At 40.1% G+C, this 22,557-nt stretch overlaps 1 protein-coding gene across 1 annotated transcript; it reads left to right on the forward strand.

The window, feature by feature from the left end:
* Positions 1-12,201: 12,201 nt before the first annotated feature.
* On the forward strand, positions 12,202-22,292 carry LOC112226787 (gap junction gamma-1 protein). The gene is made up of 2 exons (XM_024391337.2): positions 12,202-12,590; positions 19,380-22,292. The coding sequence occupies exon 2, from the start codon at positions 19,400-19,402 to the stop codon at positions 20,660-20,662; it is 1,263 nt and encodes a 420-aa protein (XP_024247105.1). The 5' UTR covers positions 12,202-12,590; positions 19,380-19,399; the 3' UTR covers positions 20,663-22,292.
* Positions 22,293-22,557: the final 265 nt, after the last annotated feature.

Here is a 22,557-nt window from a genome sequence, read left to right on the forward strand (position 1 = left end):
TCAATGTTTCAACCAAAAATGACCCAATTATCGACATTGAAGTGACGTCATGTGCCCAGTGTCAAGGCTCTGACCGTGTGAAAGATGCACTATAGACTAAGCTATCAGATTCAACACATTATTTAAGCATAGCGAATGTGTTTCTATAGGCATTTGCATAAATATCTGATGTAGATGTGTAATTACTGACCAGATTTTAATTGCGTCGCATGAATCTTAACAACACGTACGTTTGAAACTCTACGGTGTAGCTACAGTCCAAGCAGAATAAAAGCTTGTTAATTCTCTTGCTAAGTAGGCTTGATATGATCGGACTGCCTAATTCTGACCAAACATTTGCTGTAGCATTTGTTACAGGCCTAGGCTAAGGGTTGTGTAATGATACAAGATAGCCTTTTGTCATATTGGTGCAGTGCACTACTAGCCTGAGACAGCAATGCATGCATGACCATTCAGATACATGGATGCCACCTAGTGTTTTAAAACCTCCAGTGGCGAAAACAGATGTGATGGGGGAAATTACATACTGTACCATTAACAATGAATATGACCTCTTGCAGTTAAGAATACTATTATTGTCACGCCCTGGTCTAAGTATTTTGTGTTTTTCTTCATGTATTGGGTCAGGCCAGGGTGTGGCATGGGGTTTTTGTATTGTGGTGTGTTTTGTCTTGGGGTTTTGGTGTGTATGTATTGGGATTGTAGCTAGTGGGGTTATCTAGCAAAGTCTATGGCTGTCTGGAGTGGTTCTCAATCAGAGGCAGGTGTTTATCGTTGTCTCTGATTGGGAACCATATTTAGGCAGCCATATTCTTTGAGTTTGTCGTGGGTGATTGTCCTATGTGTCGTTGTTCCTGTCTCAGTGTTAGTTTACACAAGTATGGGCTGTTTCGGTTTTCGTTAAGTTCTTTGTTTTGAAGTGTTTGTTATTGATTCGTGTTTTACGTTCGTTCATTAAACATGGATCGCAATCTACACGCTGCATTTTGGTCCGACTCTCCTTCACACCTAGAAAACCGTAACAATTATAACATTTGCATATAGCACGTGGTGTATTCTCTCCTTACCTGTGAATACAATATATTTTATTGTTTGACCAATCAAAAAAACAATGCAACAATGCATTAGTAAGTGGATTTTAATGAGGTTATATATACACCACATCAATTCTTATAAATATGGTATTGTCATGTATTTTCTGGCCTCTTATCTGTATCAAAGTATTTTTTTAAGGAAATCAGCATACTCTTTTTATACTTTAGCATTATCTAACTATCAAACATACTCCACATAAAACCATAAACAGGCCCTAACGAGCTGACATCAACACCTTGATCTCGTTACTGTACTAGTCATGTAATATCACTTAGACGGTGCCAGGAGCAAGAGTCATAGATATACGATTCTGCTGTCAGCTATTGTTGTGTAAGACAACATGACATGGACGAGCTAGGGAGCGTTGGCTGATGCTATCATATTAGGCCTGTGGGAGCGCTGCCAGTGGCTGAAGTTCACTGAGTTGGTGGTTCTGTCTCTTACACTGCAGTAAAAGGCTAGCTTACTAAGAGTGCTGGGGGTGGTGCTTTACTAAGTATTTCTCTGCTACTGAAATCCAAATGACCCTGAATAGGTCTGCTGCTCTTCGGGCCAGGCCTGGGTCCACCTCATGACATGGTCAGTTATGACAAGATAATGTCAAAGTTTAAGGACCTCCAGCACTCCAAGCAAGCTTTGTTGTTTGTTGCTTGGTTTGTATTAAGGGGAAGTTGTGTAGAGGAATTCTTCTCTTGACCAGATTCATGCAATGTATTTGAGAGCACATCGATATTAGAACATTACAGTATTTTTTTTTCGCTGTATAAATATGAATGTAATATTTTTTAAAATATATATTTGGATCGCATGGCAGAATCATGTTTGGATGTTTTTTTAAATTCTGCATGGAGGGCATCATTATATAATCCAGAATGTGATTATTGCACATTTATAACAGAGAGTACTTAATTGGTAATCTTCTGAAATTAGGGTAAAGCAGGGGCTTGAAGACATTTGAAATAGTGTTTTATGTCTATGATATCCAATGTAGAATATAATAATGGGATGTGCGAGAAATATGTGTTAGAAGAGCAGGGGAGTGTGAAGTGACCACAGGTTGTGATGTGGGTCGCATAAGGACGACATGAAGTCAGCTAGTAACTTCCCAAACATCTAATCATCTTGACTGAAAACATCGTAATTGTGAGCTGTAGGATATAACACTTTCAAATCCATTTTTGTTCTCTTAAGAATCAACTTAGATATTAGCAATGCCTTTCTCTTGCTTGCTGCCTTATTGAAAGTTTATAACAATGCCTGGTGCTTTCACCTCAGAACCCAGGTGAACGGAAAATGTGGTGCTCTTCTGGCAATTTTCATGCATTTTTACATGAAGCAGCTTAGAGTGTCTTTGATATGAGCGAAAGACCTGGTCCATGCCAAGTAGACTGTACTCGGCACTCTTTAGAACATATATGGGTGAGGAAAGATACTGTATGTAAATGCTTTTTAGATATTCCCGAGCAAACAAGAAACATTCCCACAACATTAGCTAAGCTTACCATGAAGATATAAGTTAGGATTTTACCTAACATTAGGATGATAACTCAAAAACATTCAAAGATGGATAAAAAAATAAAAAAATGTAATAAGATTTTCAGAAAATGTTTTAAATTAAATATCCTTGGAATGTTCTACTAAAATGAACTAAAATGTTGTGCACAACAGCTGTAATAACCACCACAAAACATTCCCCAAACGTTCTCATTACGTTTCCAGGTAACGTAATAACAGAATATACCAGTGATGTTTTTAGACATACTGTCGCAACAAAATGTGAGAGCAATAGAAATGTTTCTGAGAAAACATTACGGGAATGTTTTGCTTATGGTGATGGAGATTCTATTAAAAACACCCATAACAACAACCACCCTGCTCTCAAAAAGTTGTAGCGTGACGTTGTGTTATGAGTGTTCCAATAATGTTCCCTAAACATTCTTCAGCAATCATGTCGGGATTCAATTCAATTGGTTCTGAGAAAACATTACTGGAACATTCCGCTAACATAAATGAAGATGTCATCCGAGACACCTACACATGTAATGTATAGGCTCTTAATTTGACCAGTTTCTCACAGCAGGAAAATAATCCTAGTAATGTGAATTACTAGGTGGATTATATTTAATTGAAATGTTTGTATGGGTTAATACATTTTTTGTTAGTGCAAATCATGTCTGAAATGTTAGTGGTAATTAAAAACTTTAAGCATTTTTAAACCTTGAATGCACTATACATTTTTTTTTACTGCGGTGCAGGAAAATGTGTCCTGCAACAGGGTGGTCTAATTAAGATCCTGTACAGTGGTAGCCAAACATATTGAGAATGACACAAATATACATTTTCAATAAGTCTGCTGCCTCAGTTTGTATGATGGCAATTTGCATATACTCCAGAATGTTATGACGAGTGACCAGATGAATTGCAATTAATTGCAAAGTCCCTCTTTGCCATGCAAATGAACTCCCAAAACATTTCCACTGCTTTTCAGCCTTGCCACAAAAGGGCCAGCTGACATCATGTCAGTGATTCTCTCGTTAACACAGGTGTGAGTGTTGACGAGGACAAGGCTGGAGATCACTCTGTCATGCTGGTTGAGTTCGAATAACAGACTGGAAGCTTCAAAAGGAGGGTGATGCTTGGAATCATTGTGCTTCCTCTGTCAATCATGGTTACCTGCAAGGAAGCACGTGTCGTCATCATTGCTTTGCAAAAAAGGGCTTCACAGGCAAGGATTTTGCTGCCAGTAAGATTGCACCTAAATCAACCATTTATCGGATCATCAAGAACTTCAAGGAGAGCGGGTCAATTGTTGTGAAGAAGGCTTCAGGGCGCCCAAGAAAGTCCAGCAAGTGCCAGGACCGTCTCCTAAAGTTGATTCAGCTGTGGGATCGGGGCACCACCAGTACAGAGCTTGCTCAGGAATGGCAGCAGGCAGGTGTGAGTGCACCTGCACGCACAGTGAGGCAAAGACTTTTGGAGGATGGCCTGATGTCAAGAAGGGCAGCAAAGAAGCCACTTCTCTCCAGGAAAAACATCAGGGACAGACCGATATTCTGCAAAAGGTACAGGGATTGGACTGCTGAGGACTGGGGTAAAGTCATTTTCTCTAAAGAATCCTCTTTCCAATTGTTTGGGGCATCCGGAAAAAAGCTTGTCCGGAGAAGACAAGGTGAGCGCTACCATCAGTCCCGTGTCATGCCAACAGTAAAGCATCCCGAGACCATTTATGTGTGGGGTTGCTTCTCAGCCAAGGGAGTGGGCTCACTCACAATTTTGCCTAAGAACACAGCCATGAATAAAGAATGGTACGAACGCATCCTCCGAGAGCAACTTCTCCCAACCATCCAAGAACAGTTTGGTGATGAACAATGCCTTTTCCAGCACCTTGCCTTAAGGCAAAAGTGATAACTAAGTGGCTCGGGGAACAAAACATCGATATTTTGGGTCCATGGCCAGGAAACTCCCCAGACCTTAATAATCCCATTGAGAACTTGTGGTCAATCGTCAAGAGGCGGATGGACAAACAAAACCCTACAAATTCTGACAAACTCCAAGCATTGATTATGCAAGAATGGGCTGCCATTAGTCAGGATGTGGCCCAGAAGTTAATTGACAGCATACCAGGGAGGATTACAGAGGTCTTGAAAAAGAAGGGTCTGCCGCAACAAAATGTGGGAGCAATAAAAGTTGTTCTGAGGAAACATTGCAGGAACGTTCTGCTAGTGTTGATTGAGATGTTATTCAAAACACCCATAACAACAATCAGGGAATATTCCTAAAATGGTCTCAAAGTTATTGTGACATGATGGTTCTAATAAAGTTTCCTGAACATACAGCGCCTTGCAAAAGTATTCATCCCCCTTTTTCCTAATTTGCTGCATTACAACTTGTCATTTAAATGAAATTTTATTTGGATTTCATGTAATGGACATACACAAAATAGTCCAAATTGGTGAAGTGAAATTAAAAATATTACTTTAAAAAAGTGGTGCTTGCATATGTATTCACCCTCTTTGTTATGAAGCCCCTAAAGAAGATCTGGTGCAACCAATTACCTTCAGAAGTCACATAATTAGTTAAATAAAGTCCACCTCTGTGCAATCTATGTGTCACATGATCTCAGTATATATACACCTGTTCTGAAAGGCCCCAGAGTCTTCAACACCACTAAGCAAGAGTCACCACCAAGCAAGCGGCACCATGAAGACCAAGGAGCTCTACAAACATGTCAGGGACAAAGTTATGGAGAAGTACAGATCAGGGTCGGGTTAAAAATATATATATATGTATGATCCATTATTTTTCTTGTTTTTAAGAATATGGCACCACAACAAACCTGCCAAGAGAGGGCCGCCCACCAAAACTCATGGACCAGGCAAGGAGGGCATTAATCAGAGAGGCAACAAAGAGACCAAAGATAGCCCTGAAGGGGCTGCAAAGCTCCACAGTGGAGATTGGAGTATCTGTCCATAGGACCGATTTAAGCCATACACTCCACAGAGTTGGGCTTTATGAAAGAGTGGCCATAAAAAAAGCCATTGCTTAAAGAAAAAAACAAGCAAACATATTTGGTGTTCGCCAAAAGGCATGTGGGAGACTCCCCAACCATATGGAAGAAGGTACTCTGGTCATTTGAGACTAAAATTGAGCCTTTTGGCCATCAAGGAAAATGGATGGCACTAAATACAGGGAAATTCTTGAGGGAAACCTGTTTCAGAGATTTGAGACTGGGACAGAGGTTCACCTTCCAGCAGGACAATGACCCTAAGCATACTGCTAAAGCAACACTTGAGTGGTTTAAGAGAAACTTGAAAAATTTGAATATCTTGGAATGGCCTAGTCAAAGCCCAGACCGCAATCCAATTGAGAATCTGTGACATGACTTAAGGATTCATCTACACCAGCCAACTTGAAGGAGCTGGAGCAGTATTGCCTTGAAGAATGGGCAAAAATCCCAGTGGCTAGATGTGCCAAGCTTATAGAGGCATGCCCCAAGAGACTTGCAGCTGTAATTGCTGCAAAAGGTGGCTCTAACAAAGTATTGACTTTGGGGGGTGAATAGTTATGCACGCTCAAGTTTTCTGTTTCTTGTCTTAATACTTTCGCAACCCACTGTACTTCCACAATAAAAGGTTGGAGTAATAGAAGTTGTTTAAAAAATAAAAATGTACTTGTAACACCTTTAACAGCAAACAAGACACATTCCTGCGAGTCTCTTTGTAAATGTATTCTGTAAGGTTACGTCATGATCCAGAATTGTTCTAAAAACATACTTCAATGATGGAAGTAGTTCTGAAAACATTGCTGCAATGTTCTGCTAATATTGATGTGTAATATAACATTATTATATGAAGTTACCAAACTTTTAAAAAAGGGCACTTACTTCATTACATTTTATAAGGGTATAGTCATACATCGCTATAGCTTTTTTAAAGAATGATGATCAAGTAGATTTGAACCTGCGATCTACCATTTTCAAGCCCTGTAGGATACTTAGTCTGCTGCACCTCAAGGACCCTGAAGTTTCTATTGGTATTCCATTTCCATCCTTAAATGATGATCCGATCCAAACTATGGCTACTGTATATGTCTTAGTACATATGCACATCTGTGTACACCTCACAACAATCTGACAGGCAATAATTTAACATGATTTCTGAAATCAAGTTTGTCTGGAAAATAATAGTCAAAACTTCCCAACTTTACTATATATACCGTAAACAGGATTGGTAGAGTAAGAAACAATGGAGGATATTTATTTTTCTAGATTTAGTTATCCTATCTTTTGCAAAGACAAAAACCACAACCTGGAAGTCAGAGTAAAGGTGGAAACAGCTTTATATTTATGTTAGGCCTATTCCAGTGGCACAATGGATTAATTTCAGGGATAACGCTCCCAGGTTCGATCTCAGCTTTGGACTATATATAAAATACGTCAAAACTATGTTTGTACAATATGTGAATCATGTGATTCCAAATAAATGCCATATGTGTTTCAACTTCACTGTTAGTCTAGACCTTATGAATTATGTGACACATTTGATTTGATTTACATGGATTATTGTAGAGCTAACTTCCTCAACAATAAGATGAAACAAACCTCTGTGGACTGTTCAAAACTTAATTGTATCATTCTGGGAACATAGGAATAACATTCTAAGAACATTGAGGGAATGTTTTGTGCACCCCGATGTAAACATTGTAAGAATGTCATCACAACTGGACAGATTTTGTGTTTTATCTCTTGTCATGTACCCACACTGTTCCCACAACCTAATTAAATGTTCTGGGAACCTTTAAAGACAATACAAACAAACAAAAATGTGGGAACATTCTTGTAACATCAGGTGAATGTTTTTTTCACCCTAACTGAAACGTATAATCATCCACACAACAGGACATTTTTTTTGTTTTGGGAACATATCTTTTGTGATGTCCCCACCATGTTCCCACAAACTAATGAAACATTCTTTGAACCTTTAAAGAACAGACAAAATGTGTTCTGGGAACGTTCTTGCAACGTTAAGCGAATGTTTTATACAAATATTGTGTAATCATCAGCACAACTGGACCCTTTTTGTTATGAGAACATTAGTTGCAACCTAACGAATGTTCTGGGAACTTTCACAGAACCAAATCTGGTTTACTGGGATATACCAAACTTGTAGAAAATAAGCTATACCAGAGGATTGATGGAGCTCAAGTAAGACTTATCCCATTTTTTGGCATCATCCATTTAATGAACAAACAAATAACACTTAATCTGCATCAACAACATTTAAACCAGAGTCCTTATCCTTACATCCAGCTCACGCCAAGTGCAACATCTGCCTGAAATCCAGAGTACTGATACATAACTTCCTACTGACAACAGAATAGACAAGGCAATATATGCTTTTCACTACATTGCTGCTATTTCTCTCAACTTACATAAAAATGAATGTGACATTAATGTCTGCTCATCACATTCTACCTAAAGGCAATGTCAGTCTTGAGGCGAACAGTTCTGTCTCAGTATACTGTAGTACAGAATAGCTGCGTAGAGAAGACTTCATTCTGTGTGTTTATACTATGTGAACACAGTAAAACCAAAACCTCCAGTTAGATAGTTAGCAGGCCTAGTGTTCTCATGGAACATATTTTTTTTTGGCTGTATGTAGAAATGCAGCCTTTGTCCATTTTTGTTAGAGGAAATGTTGTTACAGTGTATGCATAGTCCCTACGTAAGGATTAGCAAGGGTTTCGTTGGAGTATTTCAACCATTCCACTGCATTCTGAAATGGTTTAGGGCAGTCAAACGTTACAGGCAATTTACGATCTACATCAGATGTACATTCTTTTAAGTTGTATAAATATATAGCAAAATGCCAGAGAACTTTTGCAGTATGTTACATTTGTTCAGGTTTGAGTCCACCTGTTTTTTATAGTTGGACCATGTCCACGTCCTTCACAGCTATACTGCAATGCCTTGTTGACTAACAGTAGACATCCAAGCTCAGCTGAAGGAAGTTTTTCTTGGATAATGTTGGCATCCACCTCTAGGCTCTTCACCCCAGTCGCTTCAGTGGACTTGAGCCTCTGTCAAACTGGCACGGGATGCACAGACCCAAGGGGTAGGATAGGATAGGCTTAGCTGAAAAACAGAGAGAAAAGTGAACAAATGAAAGAGGACTGCCACCACTCTCAGGCAGCCTACAGGATACACCCTACTCTGCTCTGCACTGCCTGGTAAGGGCAGTTGGATGATGTGGGGGAGAGGAGAACGGGGGAAAGCACCGGCCGAGTCGCATGCTTTGCTCTGGTGTCTTGTGTCACTCTTTTCTCTGGGGGGGGGGCCACGTTCAAGTCACATGGCTTTGCTTGATCTGTTACATAAACACAGACCTCCGTGGCCTCTAGTCGGCTCCCGTCAACTTAGTTCTGCAGAGAGGGAAAAACTCTACGGGAAAGTGACATTGGCAAGGGGCTGAGGAGAGGAGAGCTGTCGAGGTGTTCACTTCTCTTCTGTCCATGTGTCCTTGTTGTTGCACCATTCCAACTCCACTGCAGACAGACAGCACAACTCTCACTGACCTCTTCGAGGTGACAACTGACCGACCACGAGCAAATGCTTGTCGAGCTGTCGTTTGAACAGAATGTGCCATTTTGTGCAGCAACAGATGACTATAAAAGGAATCTGCAGGTGGTTTATCAACTCAACAGATCATTGAATAAGTAATTAACTGAATGAACATAATTTATTATATAATGACTAACTTATTATAACCAGAAAATAACATAAATAGATTAGGCTAGCTACTTGACTATCTGTGTCTTTTGGGTGGCAGCAAGTTTTTAGAGCTGTGTATGTGATCCGACTAAGAGAAGAAGCCACGTGATGGTCTGACTGTGTTGCTCCCCCCTAGGGACAGCACAGCACATGGCTGTCTAGATGAACCCCAAATGCTCCAGTGATTCCAGCAGCATCCCATTGACCCCAGCAGGGGTGCATGCAATGCCAGAACTCCTCAGTCAGATGCAGGGATGGGGGAAGAAAGGGATGCAAGGAGGAGGGGATGTTTGGAGGCAAAGCCTCTGGAGGATGGGTGGGTCCTTCAGGTCCAGCTGGCTTGGTTTCAGAGCCAGCACCCACTCAGTCCGCTCACTCACACACCCTCCCGTCTCATCACTAAAATGGCCAAGATGCTCATCTTGCACACTCTCACAGAGCTCTCCACACTCTCTTCAGCCCGCTCAGTTTTCACACGACTCTCATATCACACTCTCATGGGTTGAACTGTTTAGAGAAGTGTATATTTCACGAAGAAGTGTTAAATACGGACTCTTTTTGGAAAATACTGGTCTTTATGTGAAAGAATGATAAGTATGACCAGTAACCCTTATTCCGTCAGAGGATTCCAGTGATGTCTGAGCAGAAATAAAATGTTGATCAAAAGTCCGTGAGGTATTAGCAAGGGAATCATCCAAAATACAGGTGATAAAAGTGACATTTGTTACCCACACTCCCCAGTTTGCCAATGAAAGAGATTGATATAAGGCGTGTACCTCCTTTGTATCCAGATATGTCATTTAATGATAATTCTTGACTTCTGAGTATCTTTCGGCAGAAGACTAAGTCACTCCACACCACAGTCATACAGTCATTGTAAGCACTCTGGCATTAGCCAGATACTGGTCTCTTTACTGTTGTGCACCAATTTCAGTTTAGCTGAAGGTGTAACAGCTCTCGAAAGGAGTGGACCAAAGCGCAGCGTGGAAAGTGTTCACGATTTTCTATTTTTCAAAAAACACAAACAAAAATAACAAACGTGAAAACGAACATGCACAGTTCTGCAAGGTACAGACACGAAACAGAAAAGAAGATCCCACAAAACCCAAACGGAAAATGACAACTTATATATGATCCCCAATCAGAGACAACGATAGACAGCTGCCTCTGATTGGGAACCACGGCCAAAAACAAAAAAATAGAAAACAGACTTTCCCACCCAAGTCACACCCTGACCTAACCAAACATAGAGAATAATAAGGATCTCTACGGTCAGGGCGTGACAGACGGCCACATCCAGTATTAAACAGTAGTACGATGGCTGGCTCACAATAAAAGTGATTGAGGAACAATTTTTTTCAATTAGAAATTAAGTATATCAGCTCGGGTTTTCTTCATGGAGACAAATATTTATGGCCAAAGAACCATATGGTATGAATGAGGTACATGGTTTGCCTCTACTGTACTCATAGATGCATTTTAGTCATATGAAAAAAGCAGTCACATGCGCTAAGTAACATTGTGCTTCCAGTTCTACGGCCTGACAAAAAGCCTTGAGTGTAAACACCATGTCAGAAAAGACGTGGAGCGTAGTGTGGAGTGGGACCTGTCCACCAGTCCCATCTCTGGCCATTCGCCTGGATGGAACATCTAAATATTTGGACACTTGATATGACTGAGTGTACCTGTTGGATACATTGAAGCGGATCTGCTCTAAGGCAATGTGTTTTTTATCTCTGTGTGGCACTTTGGAGAGTGGATATCCCAGCAGGCTAACCCTCTCTCTCTCTCCATTGTTGTTTGTTAAAATTAAGGACATCTGTTGTACTGTATATAAATATACAATTCCAGTAGGTGTTGGTCTGTGTGAGTGTTTGTGTATTTAAATGACAGAGAGAAAGAGAGTCAGAGAGATGAGAGAGAGAGAGCACTCATACTTATATGCTCGACCATCCATATGCCAACTACTATGCAGATGCATCTACTTTCCACATTGTGTATTTTCAAGACAAGCTATCACATCCACAACTAGCTTTACAGGTACCCTAGGCATGGGGAAGTGAGGAGAGGCAGTTGTGTGGTGCACCATGTCTTGCTGAGATCAGAGAAGAGGGCAGAGAGAGGAAGAGCTGTCATCATCAGTGTTAAGCTACAGAGGAGTGAGTGTTGAGCAGTGTTGCGCTATAAGTGGTGAGTGTTGAGCAGTGTTGAGCTACAGAGGAGTGAGTGTTGAGCAGTGTTGAGTTACAGGGGAGTGAGTGTTGAGCAGTGTTGAGCTACAGGGGGGTGAGTGTTGAGCAGTGTTGAGTTACAGGGGAGTGAGCGTTGAGCTATAGGGGGTGAGTGTTGAGCAGTGTTGAGCTCTAGGGTGGTGAGCGTTTAACAGTGTTGAGCTCTAGGGTGGTGAGCGTTTAACAGTGTTGAGCTATGGGGAGTGAGTTTTGAGCAGTGTTGAGTTACAGGGGAGTGAGTGTTGAGCAGTGTTGTGTTACAGGGGGGTGAGTGTTGAGGAATGTTGAGCTATAGGGGGTGAGTGTTGAGCAGTGTTGAGCTATAGAGGGGTGGGTGTTGAGCTACAAGGGAGTGAGTGTTGAGCAGTGTTGAGCTATAGAGGGGTTGGGTGTTGAGCAGTGTTGAGCAGTGCTGAGCTATAGGTGGCTGAATGTTGAGCAGTGTTGAGCTATAGGGTGGTGAGTGTTTAGAAGTGTTGAGCTACATGGAGTGGGTGGGAAGGGGAAGGCTGGAGGTGTTGCCACTAACAAGCCTCCCTCAGCTGGGTGGGTGTTAATTTCAATCTGCAGTCAGATGTCCTTAAATTTGACCCTCTAGTACAGGGTCACTTGCCAGGGTGGGGAGGGAGAGATTTTTTCCTTGTCTTTCCTCCTTCTCTTTTTTATACTTCCTTCTTGGGCAAAAGGCTGGCGTAATAGAAAACAGACACGAGTCAGAATGTGAGGCATTCACAGGAGAAAAAGTTCAGTTCCGTCCTCACTGTGTGGATAAGTCAGGAGAGGAAAACAGAAAAGGCTAAGTAGTCTAATTATACAGTGTTTGTTGTTTTTACTATGTGGGGGAGATTATGTTGTTGTTAGCTAGTATGTCACAGCGTCAGATCAGGATCAGGATGGACCCTCCATGCCATCGGCACGGACTTGGCACGGGATGGCTGTGAAAATGTGGACAAAGTTATGTCTGAACAGAGCGTGCAGTCCAACTTCTTCTCCAGGTGGGTTTTGTCTGTTCTCTCCCAAACCCTAGGATGCGTAGCTCTTTCCTCTGTCGTACTGTAGGTGTTGTCGACTGAACATTTGAAATGAGGTTACAATACTTTGATGCAGAATTCAGGTGTAGATTGTTACATTTGAATTGTATGCCAAATGTAGCATGGTTTTTAAATCAACAGGGTAAAAGTATGGTGCAGAAATATGTATTGAGATGAGCCCAATGTGTCTCCTCGGGCACCAGTTTTATTTCAAAAACAGACACATATTTTAGTCCCACTGTGTAAAGCTGGAAGGATATTATTTTGCAGCAGATAAAGAAAGGTAGTTCATCTTGACGTACACCCCTGACACCAGGTCATTTGTAATTCTTTATCATGTATATTCTCTCAGGCCGCTACGACCTAAACATTTGTGACATTTCTCAAATTGGTGGATCTCAGTTGGCCATATATGGTGGGGATAGAGAGAAAACGTTGAGTTATGGACTAATATTAAGAGAACCGTTATGATATCATCAATAAACGTGGTCCTATGTGGGTTGGGGAGGGGGGATGGGTGGGTGGGTGTTTTTGTCTTTTTTCTTTCATCCTTACTGTTGTGTCTTGGCTGTGTTACCGTAAATAAAAAAAACATGTCATAAAAATATATAAAATTCAGAGAAGAATTCCATGCAATTACAGCAAGGTGTTACTGCAACTTGTTTACACCAGGCTAATAAATAATTGTTCTATAAGATATAGAGATGCAGTTCTCATTATTGTTTTCTTTTTATACAGATTTGTACCATTTTAAATATATTTGACATGTGTTCAAAATGTTGGGTTAGATTATGTTTAATGGTGAATAAAAGTGGTGAACTATAACTATACATTACTTATTCACATTAGGACACAGGTCAAAGGTCAAGATCATGAGGGCCAGTCAGGTGGGATCACCTTCAATGGGAGAACAAAGCTTATGTCGTAATACGGAAATGGAAAGATAACCTACATAAAAACAATGCTTTTATTTTGTCATATCACACAGTCATTTTTTTCCCCCTTCAGCTAAGTGCGGATACTGAAATCAATATTTACACGGTTGATTGATATTTAGAATAGGGTTGCAAAGCTTGTACTTCAATAACTTTAAAAATTTGTATTCATATGTAGTTTTCATTTTTTTATATCTGTGTCCATATTGTCCATGCGTTTCAAGTAGATAGACCATATGATTTAAGTGAATAAAGTCTTATTTTAAATGAACTGCAACTATTGACTTTTCTTCACAACTGCCACCAGTTTGATGCCAAAACATTGACAGCAAATACATATTGACATAGTGAAATAAATAAATATGAAGTATATTTCATGCTGAAAGCCTCATATTTAACGCCAATGATATTCACTGACTGAGTTCATGGTTTATATTTAGGATAATGTTTTACAGATTTGTCATTCTATTATTTATTTTAAAACCCTCTAATTTAATTATTTCAAATATTGTACATGTGGGAAGGCCACACAGAGGGACACCTGTGATAATCTGAAGGACTCAAAAGGGTCTTGAGATAGACTACATAAAATCCTTCTAATGTTTCCAGTAATATACCTCCCTTTGCAACCCTAATTAAGGGAATAAAAACAAAAACTGGTAGTAATGCCTACAATTAAAACTCATACATGCATATAGTAATTGCAATCATTAATACAACAGTCTCAAATCAGTTTGTTCTATCAGAATTTTTCCAACATTACTGTTAAAACATGTTGTTAACAGAAATTAAATATTTATATTTACTAATCCCCAAAGGGCATGAGCATGAAACATGTGTATTGCTTTTTTGCATTGGTAACCTCCGACATCTAGCATGGAATTAACATGTAGAGATCCTAAAATAAAACATGGCAATATCACACAGCGAAAGAGTAACACTGACAAGTTACACAAACGTTTTCTCTTTTCCAGTTCCAGTTCAACCAACTGCATAAAATAATGTTGCAAACTACCCACACTGAATTGATGTACACAACAGCCAATCACTTCCAAAGCATGCTCTCATGGGGCACCCTTCATTATAAAGCCTAGCCATAATCCTTACTGGGCTTCAGTTAAACAAACCTGCCTATCCTCAAGTTCTGGGCAGGGATGTATTGTAGTCAAATGTAAACTCAGTTTACCCATCTTTATTCATTTTATGAACAGTTTACTAACTTATAATACTAGATACGTGTTTCACATGAGGGCTCACCCACCTTATATTGCCCACGGTAGCTGCCGTCTGTGGCCTGGCCATGTGGTGGTAGCTGCCGTCTGTGGCCTGGCCATGTGGTGCTAGCTGCCCCTCTCTCCCCGGTGTGAGACAGAAGCAGCACAGGGTCTGGTGGGTCTGGAGGGCAGGCCTCGTGGCCTCGTGGTAGCTAGGCAGTCGAACAAGCCTCTCCTGTTCACTGTTTTCACTCAGATGGCAGCTAGCGGAGACAGTGCTGCTATACAGTCATGATACTATCAACTCACAAAGCAGGCAGTCAGTCTGCTCTGTGTGTGAGGGGAGTGGGGACACTAGTGGGAGAACATCCTGGGAGAAGCATAGATGGCCTACTTCTCTTCCTTTAAAATCAATCTGAGAGTCCCAGTTCAACATTCAGGGGAACCTACAGTATAGGGATTTTCTCTCCGAATAAGAGTATAGCACACAGAGACACCTCCACATTTGCGTTCTCTCTCTCCTCCCCCATATGTCTCCTATCTTGATATAACCCAGGTGTGTCACTCACTACCTTCCTTTAGCTTGGAGAGAATTAATCTAAATATCCCTTCATTCAGTCATCGAGAAGCTGCATCATTAATCATTAAACAGTATGAGAATAGTAGAAGCTTTTGAGTAATCTATACACAAGGTCATGTACATATCCTCTCACTATTTATGCATATGCGTTACTTGTCTAAGGTAACGCTCCCAATACTTTTAATGCATTTTTCCACAAAAAGGTGGGTAAACTGTTGCGCAAAGTAAAAAAGTTGGGAACAAAACTGTGTTTACTTGCATTTACACCACTATACCACTGTGTGTGATACAGTATGTCAGCAGTTTTTTTCAAGTCTTTTGCTAACTTGAATTGATTATTAGAATTATTTAAAAAATAATGCACTCCAATAGTTTTATTTGTGTTTTATAATTATAATGTTTAAGAAAAAAGATTCCAAAAATGCTAATTTAGAACCACATTTTTTTTTGCACATGGAAGCGAGTGAGAACAATCTGTTTATTCATTTCAAATAGGTCCCAGGGATTATGTTCATAGTTGTTGCTTTTAATTAGCATTAGTCTGTTGTGTTGCATTGTCATTATGTACTATTATAGCAAAAGTTGTGTGCAAATATATTATTTAAATCTATTTTGCCTACATGTTGGGATTAGAGTGGAATTGTTCATCTCAAATAAATATTTTAATGTTTGCAAAAAGTTCACAAACATATTTTATAGGAATATGAGGATCATAACACAATTGCTCTGTATCATGTAATTTCGTAAATTAAAAGAAAGCAAAAGGTTTAATCAACTGATTTAGGTAAATCTGCAGTAACAAGTTGACTTTGAAAAAGGTAAGAGAAGAGACTTGACTTCTAGGATCTGGTCGAAGTAAAGGTTTTAAAGTAACTGTCTAGTATTTCCAATATGAGTGAACAAGTTTTCATTCCAAAAACATGGAATTCAGTATGTTAAAAAGCAGCTTTTCTGTGTTTTAATGGTGTGGGCATACTCCAACAACAGAATGTTGAGGGAGACTGGGCATACACTTGTCATTAAAAATATTCATTCAAGTAGACTGCTGATTGGACAGCACAGCCAATGAGCCAACATGAGATCATGTTATTTGAGGAAATAGCAACATTTTTTTAAATGGTCTGTTTGAGGTGTGTTTTTTTAAGTGTATTTTTCTCCAATTTATGCTTTGGCCACAAATACGAGAATAGGACGAGTAGGCAACATTATTTGGGAATGAGTTAACAGAATATTAACTTTTAAAAGTGAGATTTTCACTGGACAGTTACCTTTAATAAAGAGGTTAGGAGTACAGGTGGTCGTGTGAAAATGCAAAGAGAAAAACCCTCTGGTTTGGGTTGTCCTCCGTCATCAATATATCAAATCAAATCAAATTAATTTATATAGCCCTTCGTACATCAGCTGATATCTCAAAGTGCTGTACAGAAACCCAGCCTAAAACCCCAAACAGCAAGCATTGCAGGTGTAGAGTGGGACAGACAGGGGTATTTGAGTATTTGAGTAAACTAATAGAGATGGTGTATAGGCCAGATTGTCTTGATTGAGGTGTTGGGATAACTATAGACAGTGTGTATATATCATTCTTATATCATTGATCTTGGCTTCATAGTACAGTATCTTCTTCTTTTTGTTGAGTTTAGTCACATAATATCTCAATTTGCAGTAAGTCAGCCAGTCAGATATGCAGCCAGACTTATTACCTACTACTTTTGCCCCATCTCTTTCAACCATACAGTTTTTCAATTCCTCATCAATCCATGAAGCAAGGATCTGACCCTTTTTTATGCTTTATGTGTTTGCCTAAAATGACATACCAAAATCTAACTTCCTGTAGCTCAGGTCCTGAAGCAAGGATATGTGTATTCTTGATACCATTTGAAAGGAAACACTTTTAAGTTTGTGGAAATGTGAAAATAATGTAGGAGATAGGATAGGATATAACACACTAGATCTGGTAAAAGAGAAAAGAGAAAGACCATACTTTCAGATAGGAGTCTGGGTGTCATTTAGATTTTGGCCACCAGAAGGCAGCGGTGTGTGTACAAAGTTTAAGACTGATGCAGTGGAGAATTACATTACTTCCAAATATTTTGTATCAAGTCTGCCAGAGGTTTGACCAAATGTGCCGAATTGGCCAATTGATACATTTCAAGTACATAACTATAGAGAACATACACAAATGCTATGGTAATACAAAATGTAATCTTACACACTCCCAGGAATGTCATACTGGATGGACCATTAGCTTATACACTAACTTTCACACATCTAGATGTCTGGGCGGAGTGGGAGTGGAGCCAGAGACAGCAGTGGGGTCAAACTGTAGACCCCAAATCCTACATTTGAACATAAAAAGGGATTTAATCAAACAAAACTATGCTTCATTTTATCTCTGGGACCCTCAGGATGACGAATCAGAGCAAGGTTACTGAATATAAGTATGTCATTTACCTTCAGAGGTGAATGTATCACACCAGTTGCTGTGATATATATATATTTTTTGTGCACTCCCCTCAAACAATAACATGGTCTTTTTTCCCCTGTAATAGATACTGCTAATTGGACACTGCAGTTAGATTAACAAGAATATAAGCTTTCTGCACATGTTTATGTCCCGGAAGGTTGGCTGTTGTATACAACTTCATTCTAGTCACATTAGCGCACATTAGCAACAACAATCCTGGTTTAGGGACACCGATCCTGAGGTCAACAGTTCTAAGAGTCAGTTTCTTAACAGGTGCATGTTTTTCAATAAGTAGCAATTTCATAAATTCATCAAGTGCAGTGGCTGGATCCTCCTTTTTAATCACATCATACCCACACATAGTTTTTACATCATCCACATAAGAGTCACAGTAAAATCTTCTGTGTGATCTCTTATAAACTATTTTAGGCCCATCTTTCAAAACTTTGGCTTTCCTGGATATAGCCCTAATATTGTGATCACTGCATCCAATGGGTACGGATACAGCTTTAGAACAAAGTTCTACAGTATTAGTAAAAATGTGATTGATACATCTGGATGATCTTGTTCCTGTAGTGTTTGGAAACACCCTGGTAGGTTGATTAATAACCTGAACCAGATTACAGGCACAGGTTACAGTGAGAAGCTTCCTCTTGAGTGGACAGCTTGATGAAAACCAGTCAATATACAGGTCCCCAAGAAAGTAGACCTCTGTTTACATCACATACACAATCAAGCATTTCACACATATTATTTACATACTGACTGTTTGCATTTGGTAGCCTATAGCAACAACCCAAAAGAAAAGGTTTAGATGTGCCAAGTGAACCTGCAACCACAACATTTCAAAACATAAGATCTTCTCTAAGCATTTCAGGGATATGGCTTTGAATATATACAGAAAAACCTCCCACATAAGCATTTCTGTCTCTTCTATAGATGTTATATCCTTGTATTGCTACTACTGTATCATCAAATTAATTATCTAAGTGAGTCTCAGAAATGGCTAATATAAGAATGTTATCTGATGTTAGCAATTTATTGATTTCATGAACCTCCTTAGGGCTAGCTGTCCCACTAGCCCTAAACAGTTTTTATGTTTGATCCAAGTTAAACAATTTAAAGGCAATGCTACTAAATACTAAGAGTGTATGTAATTTTCTGAGCCACTGGGAATGTGATGTACGAAATAAAATCTGAAATAAATCATTCTCTCTCTCTACTATTATTCTGACATTTCACATTCTTAAAATAAAGTGGTGACCCTAACTGACCTAAGATAGGGACTTCTTACTAGGATTAAATGTCAGGAATTGTGAAAAACTGAGTTTAAATGTATTTGGCTAAGGTGTATGTAAACTTCCAACTTCAACTGTATGTGTATGTGACCAATAAAATTTGATTTGGTGTTGTGTATGAGCTGTGACTAGTTCTGTTGATGTTGTGTATGAGCTGTGACTAGTTCTGTTGATGTTGTGTATGAGCTGTGACTAGTTCTGTTAGTTCTTGTCTCTCTTTTATTCAACTAAACCCTTAATTATACTTTTTATGTGTTTCCAGATTCTAGTTGAAAAGCCTCTATGACCACCATGAGCTGGAGCTTTCTCACGCGTCTTCTGGAAGAGATCCACAACCATTCCACCTTTGTAGGGAAAGTGTGGCTCACGGTGCTCATCATATTCCGCATTGTACTGACCGCCGTGGGGGGCGAGTCCATCTACTCTGACGAGCAGACCAAGTTCACCTGTAACACCAAGCAGCCCGGTTGTGACAACGTGTGCTACGATGCCTTCGCCCCACTCTCACATGTCCGCTTCTGGGTTTTCCAGATCATCATGATCTCCACCCCCTCAGTAATGTACCTGGGCTACGCCATCCACAAGATAGCCCGCACCTCTGAGTTGGAGCGCCGGAAGTTCCACCGCCGGAAGAAGCTCATTCATGCTCAAAGGTGGACGGATAACCACCCGCTTGAGGAGGTGCGGGAGGAGGATGAGGACAACGATGCAGAGCCTATGATCTACCAGGAGGAGGTGGTGGAAGCCCAAGAAGTCAAGCCTGAGCCGGCCAAGCCGCAGAAACATGACGGCCGCCGGCGGATCATGCAAGAGGGCCTGATGAGAATCTATGTCCTTCAGCTACTGTCCCGGGCCGTGTTTGAGATCGGCTTCCTGGCGGGCCAGTATCTTCTCTACGGCTTCCGTGTTAATTCATCATATGTGTGCAATAAGTTGCCCTGTCCCCACAATGTAGACTGCTTTATATCTCGGCCGACGGAGAAGACCATCTTCCTGCTCATCATGTATGTCGTCAGCTGCCTCTGCCTGCTCCTCAACGTGTGTGAGATGTTCCACTTGAGCATTGGAACATTCCGAGACACTCTCCGCAAGAGGAGGAATCAGGAGGGACGACGGCCCTCGTACAGCTACCCGTACTCCCATAACATCCCCGCCTCTCCCCCCGGGTACAACCTAGTCATGAAGTCAGACAGGCCCAACCGGATTATCCCCAACAGTCTAATTATGCACCATGAGCAGAACATGGCCAACGATGTCCAGGAACATAACCAGGAGTGCACCAGTCCAGATGACAACATCCCCTCGGACCTAGCCAGCCTGCACCGCCACCTACGGGTGGCCCAGGAGCAGCTCGAAATGGCCTTCCAGACCTATAACACCAACAAGAACCAGGCCACCTCGAGGACAAGTAGTCCTGGAAGCACCTTGGCAGAGCAAATCAGGGTCAACACAACCCAGGAGAAACAAGGAGCCAGGCCGAAATCAGCCACTACAGAGAAAGCTGGGACCGTTGTAAAAAATGGAAAGAGTTCTGTATGGATTTAGGAATGATTAACTTCACGTGGTACAGTAATCTTAGTGAAAAGTCATTTTCAATCTCCAGGTCCATATTCTGTGGATAATGGAAGATGTGAAATGAGACAAGATAGGTAAAAGCTTTGGGGCGTGAATCGATTGCTCTGCCTGAATAGATTTCGCTTTGTCACCAGGAGAAACCAGCAGTGTGACGTGTCAGATCAGGAGCACACAAAATAGGCACGATTTACATGTGATATCAAAACAATGGTAAACAAAAAAAGGAAAAACAAACATGAAGATATCACTAAATACAGTAGTAGTGTATCCTATTATTAGGGTGTCTGTTTGTGTTTTAAATAACATAGCTTGAACATAGTTAATATATGCATATGCTGCTTATTCAAACTTTTCTTATTTTAGCTACTTACGAATATAGGGAGATATAAAATGAACCATGATGGCAATATATTTAGAATTATTTTTACTGGGATTATTATTTTAACCTAGATTTTGAACTGGATTAATTTGACAGAATACATTGAATTTGTCTTTAAAACTATAACAATATGCAAGTGTGTCTTTTTTAAATTGTGGTCAAGTTAAAAGCAATACCGTGGTAAGCACATTTTAATGGCACTACGATTGAATCCTGATGATGTTTAAGAAAAGGACGGTGAACCAAATGTGAAAAGTAATCTAGAAATTCCTAACTGTTCAGATTTGCACTTGGAACCTTTTGACTAATTTTGAGTTGTAATTAAGACATTTAGAAAAATATGCATTAATAATTTATTTGAGGAAGAAATGCTGGATATGTATGGGTTATGTTGAAATATAAGATGTGAAATCTTATAGGACAAATGGTGTTTCATCAGCAGAGGTTTGAGCAACACTGTTCTCCATAGAGTAAGATTTTATTTCACTCTAGTTTTCAAAGCGTTGTTGTAAGATTACATTTTTATTTAGCATTCTGCAGTGACAGAAAAAGGTAAGTAGGTTGTTGTTTTGAAAATTTAAACGACCAATTTCTGATAATTTCTGCTGTTTTTGTGGGGCAGATAATGAATGAATTGACTTTGCTACATTTTAACACATCGTACATATACAGTACAATGCACATAGTAGAAGATGTACACTGAGTGAACAAGACATAAGGACACTTGCCTAATATTGAGTTGCACCCATTTGCTTAATGACTAAAATGTATAAATGTAAATGTGTCGAAAGTGTTTCACAGGGATGCTGGCCCATGTTGACCCCTATGCTTCCCACAGTCATGTCAAGTTGGTCTTTGGGTGGTGGACCATTCTTTATACACACAGGAAACTGTTGAGCATGAAAAATCCAGCAGCGTTGCAGTTCTTGCCACAAACCGATGCGCCTGGCCCCTACTACAGCACCCCATTTGAAGGCACTTAAATCTTTTGTCTGAGACACATACACAATAAAGTCGCAATTGTCTCAAGACTTAAAAATCCTTCTCCTCCCCTTCATCTACAGTGGCTTGGGAAAGTATACACCCCTTGGCATTTTCCTATTTTGTTGCCTTACAATCTGGAATGAAAATTGATTTTATGGGGGTTTATATCATTTGATTTACACAACAGGCCTACCACTTTGAAGATGCAAAATATGTTTTATTGTGAAACAAACAAGAAATAAGACAAAAAAACAGAACTTGAGCATGCATAACTATTCACCCCCCCAAAGTCAATACTTTGTAGAGCCACCTTTTGCAGCAATTACAGATGCAAGTCTCTTGGGGTATGCCTCTATAAGCTTGGCACATCTAGCCACTGGGATTTTTGCCCATTCTTCAAGGCAAAACTATGGAAGCTCCTTCAAGTTGGATGGGTTCCGCTGGTATGCAGCAATCTTTAAGTCATACCACAGATTCTCAATTGGATTGAGGTCTGGGCGTT

Source organism: Oncorhynchus tshawytscha, linkage group LG28, assembly GCF_018296145.1.
Source record: "Oncorhynchus tshawytscha isolate Ot180627B linkage group LG28, Otsh_v2.0, whole genome shotgun sequence".
In the NCBI taxonomy this organism is placed as follows: domain Eukaryota; kingdom Metazoa; phylum Chordata; class Actinopteri; order Salmoniformes; family Salmonidae; genus Oncorhynchus; species Oncorhynchus tshawytscha.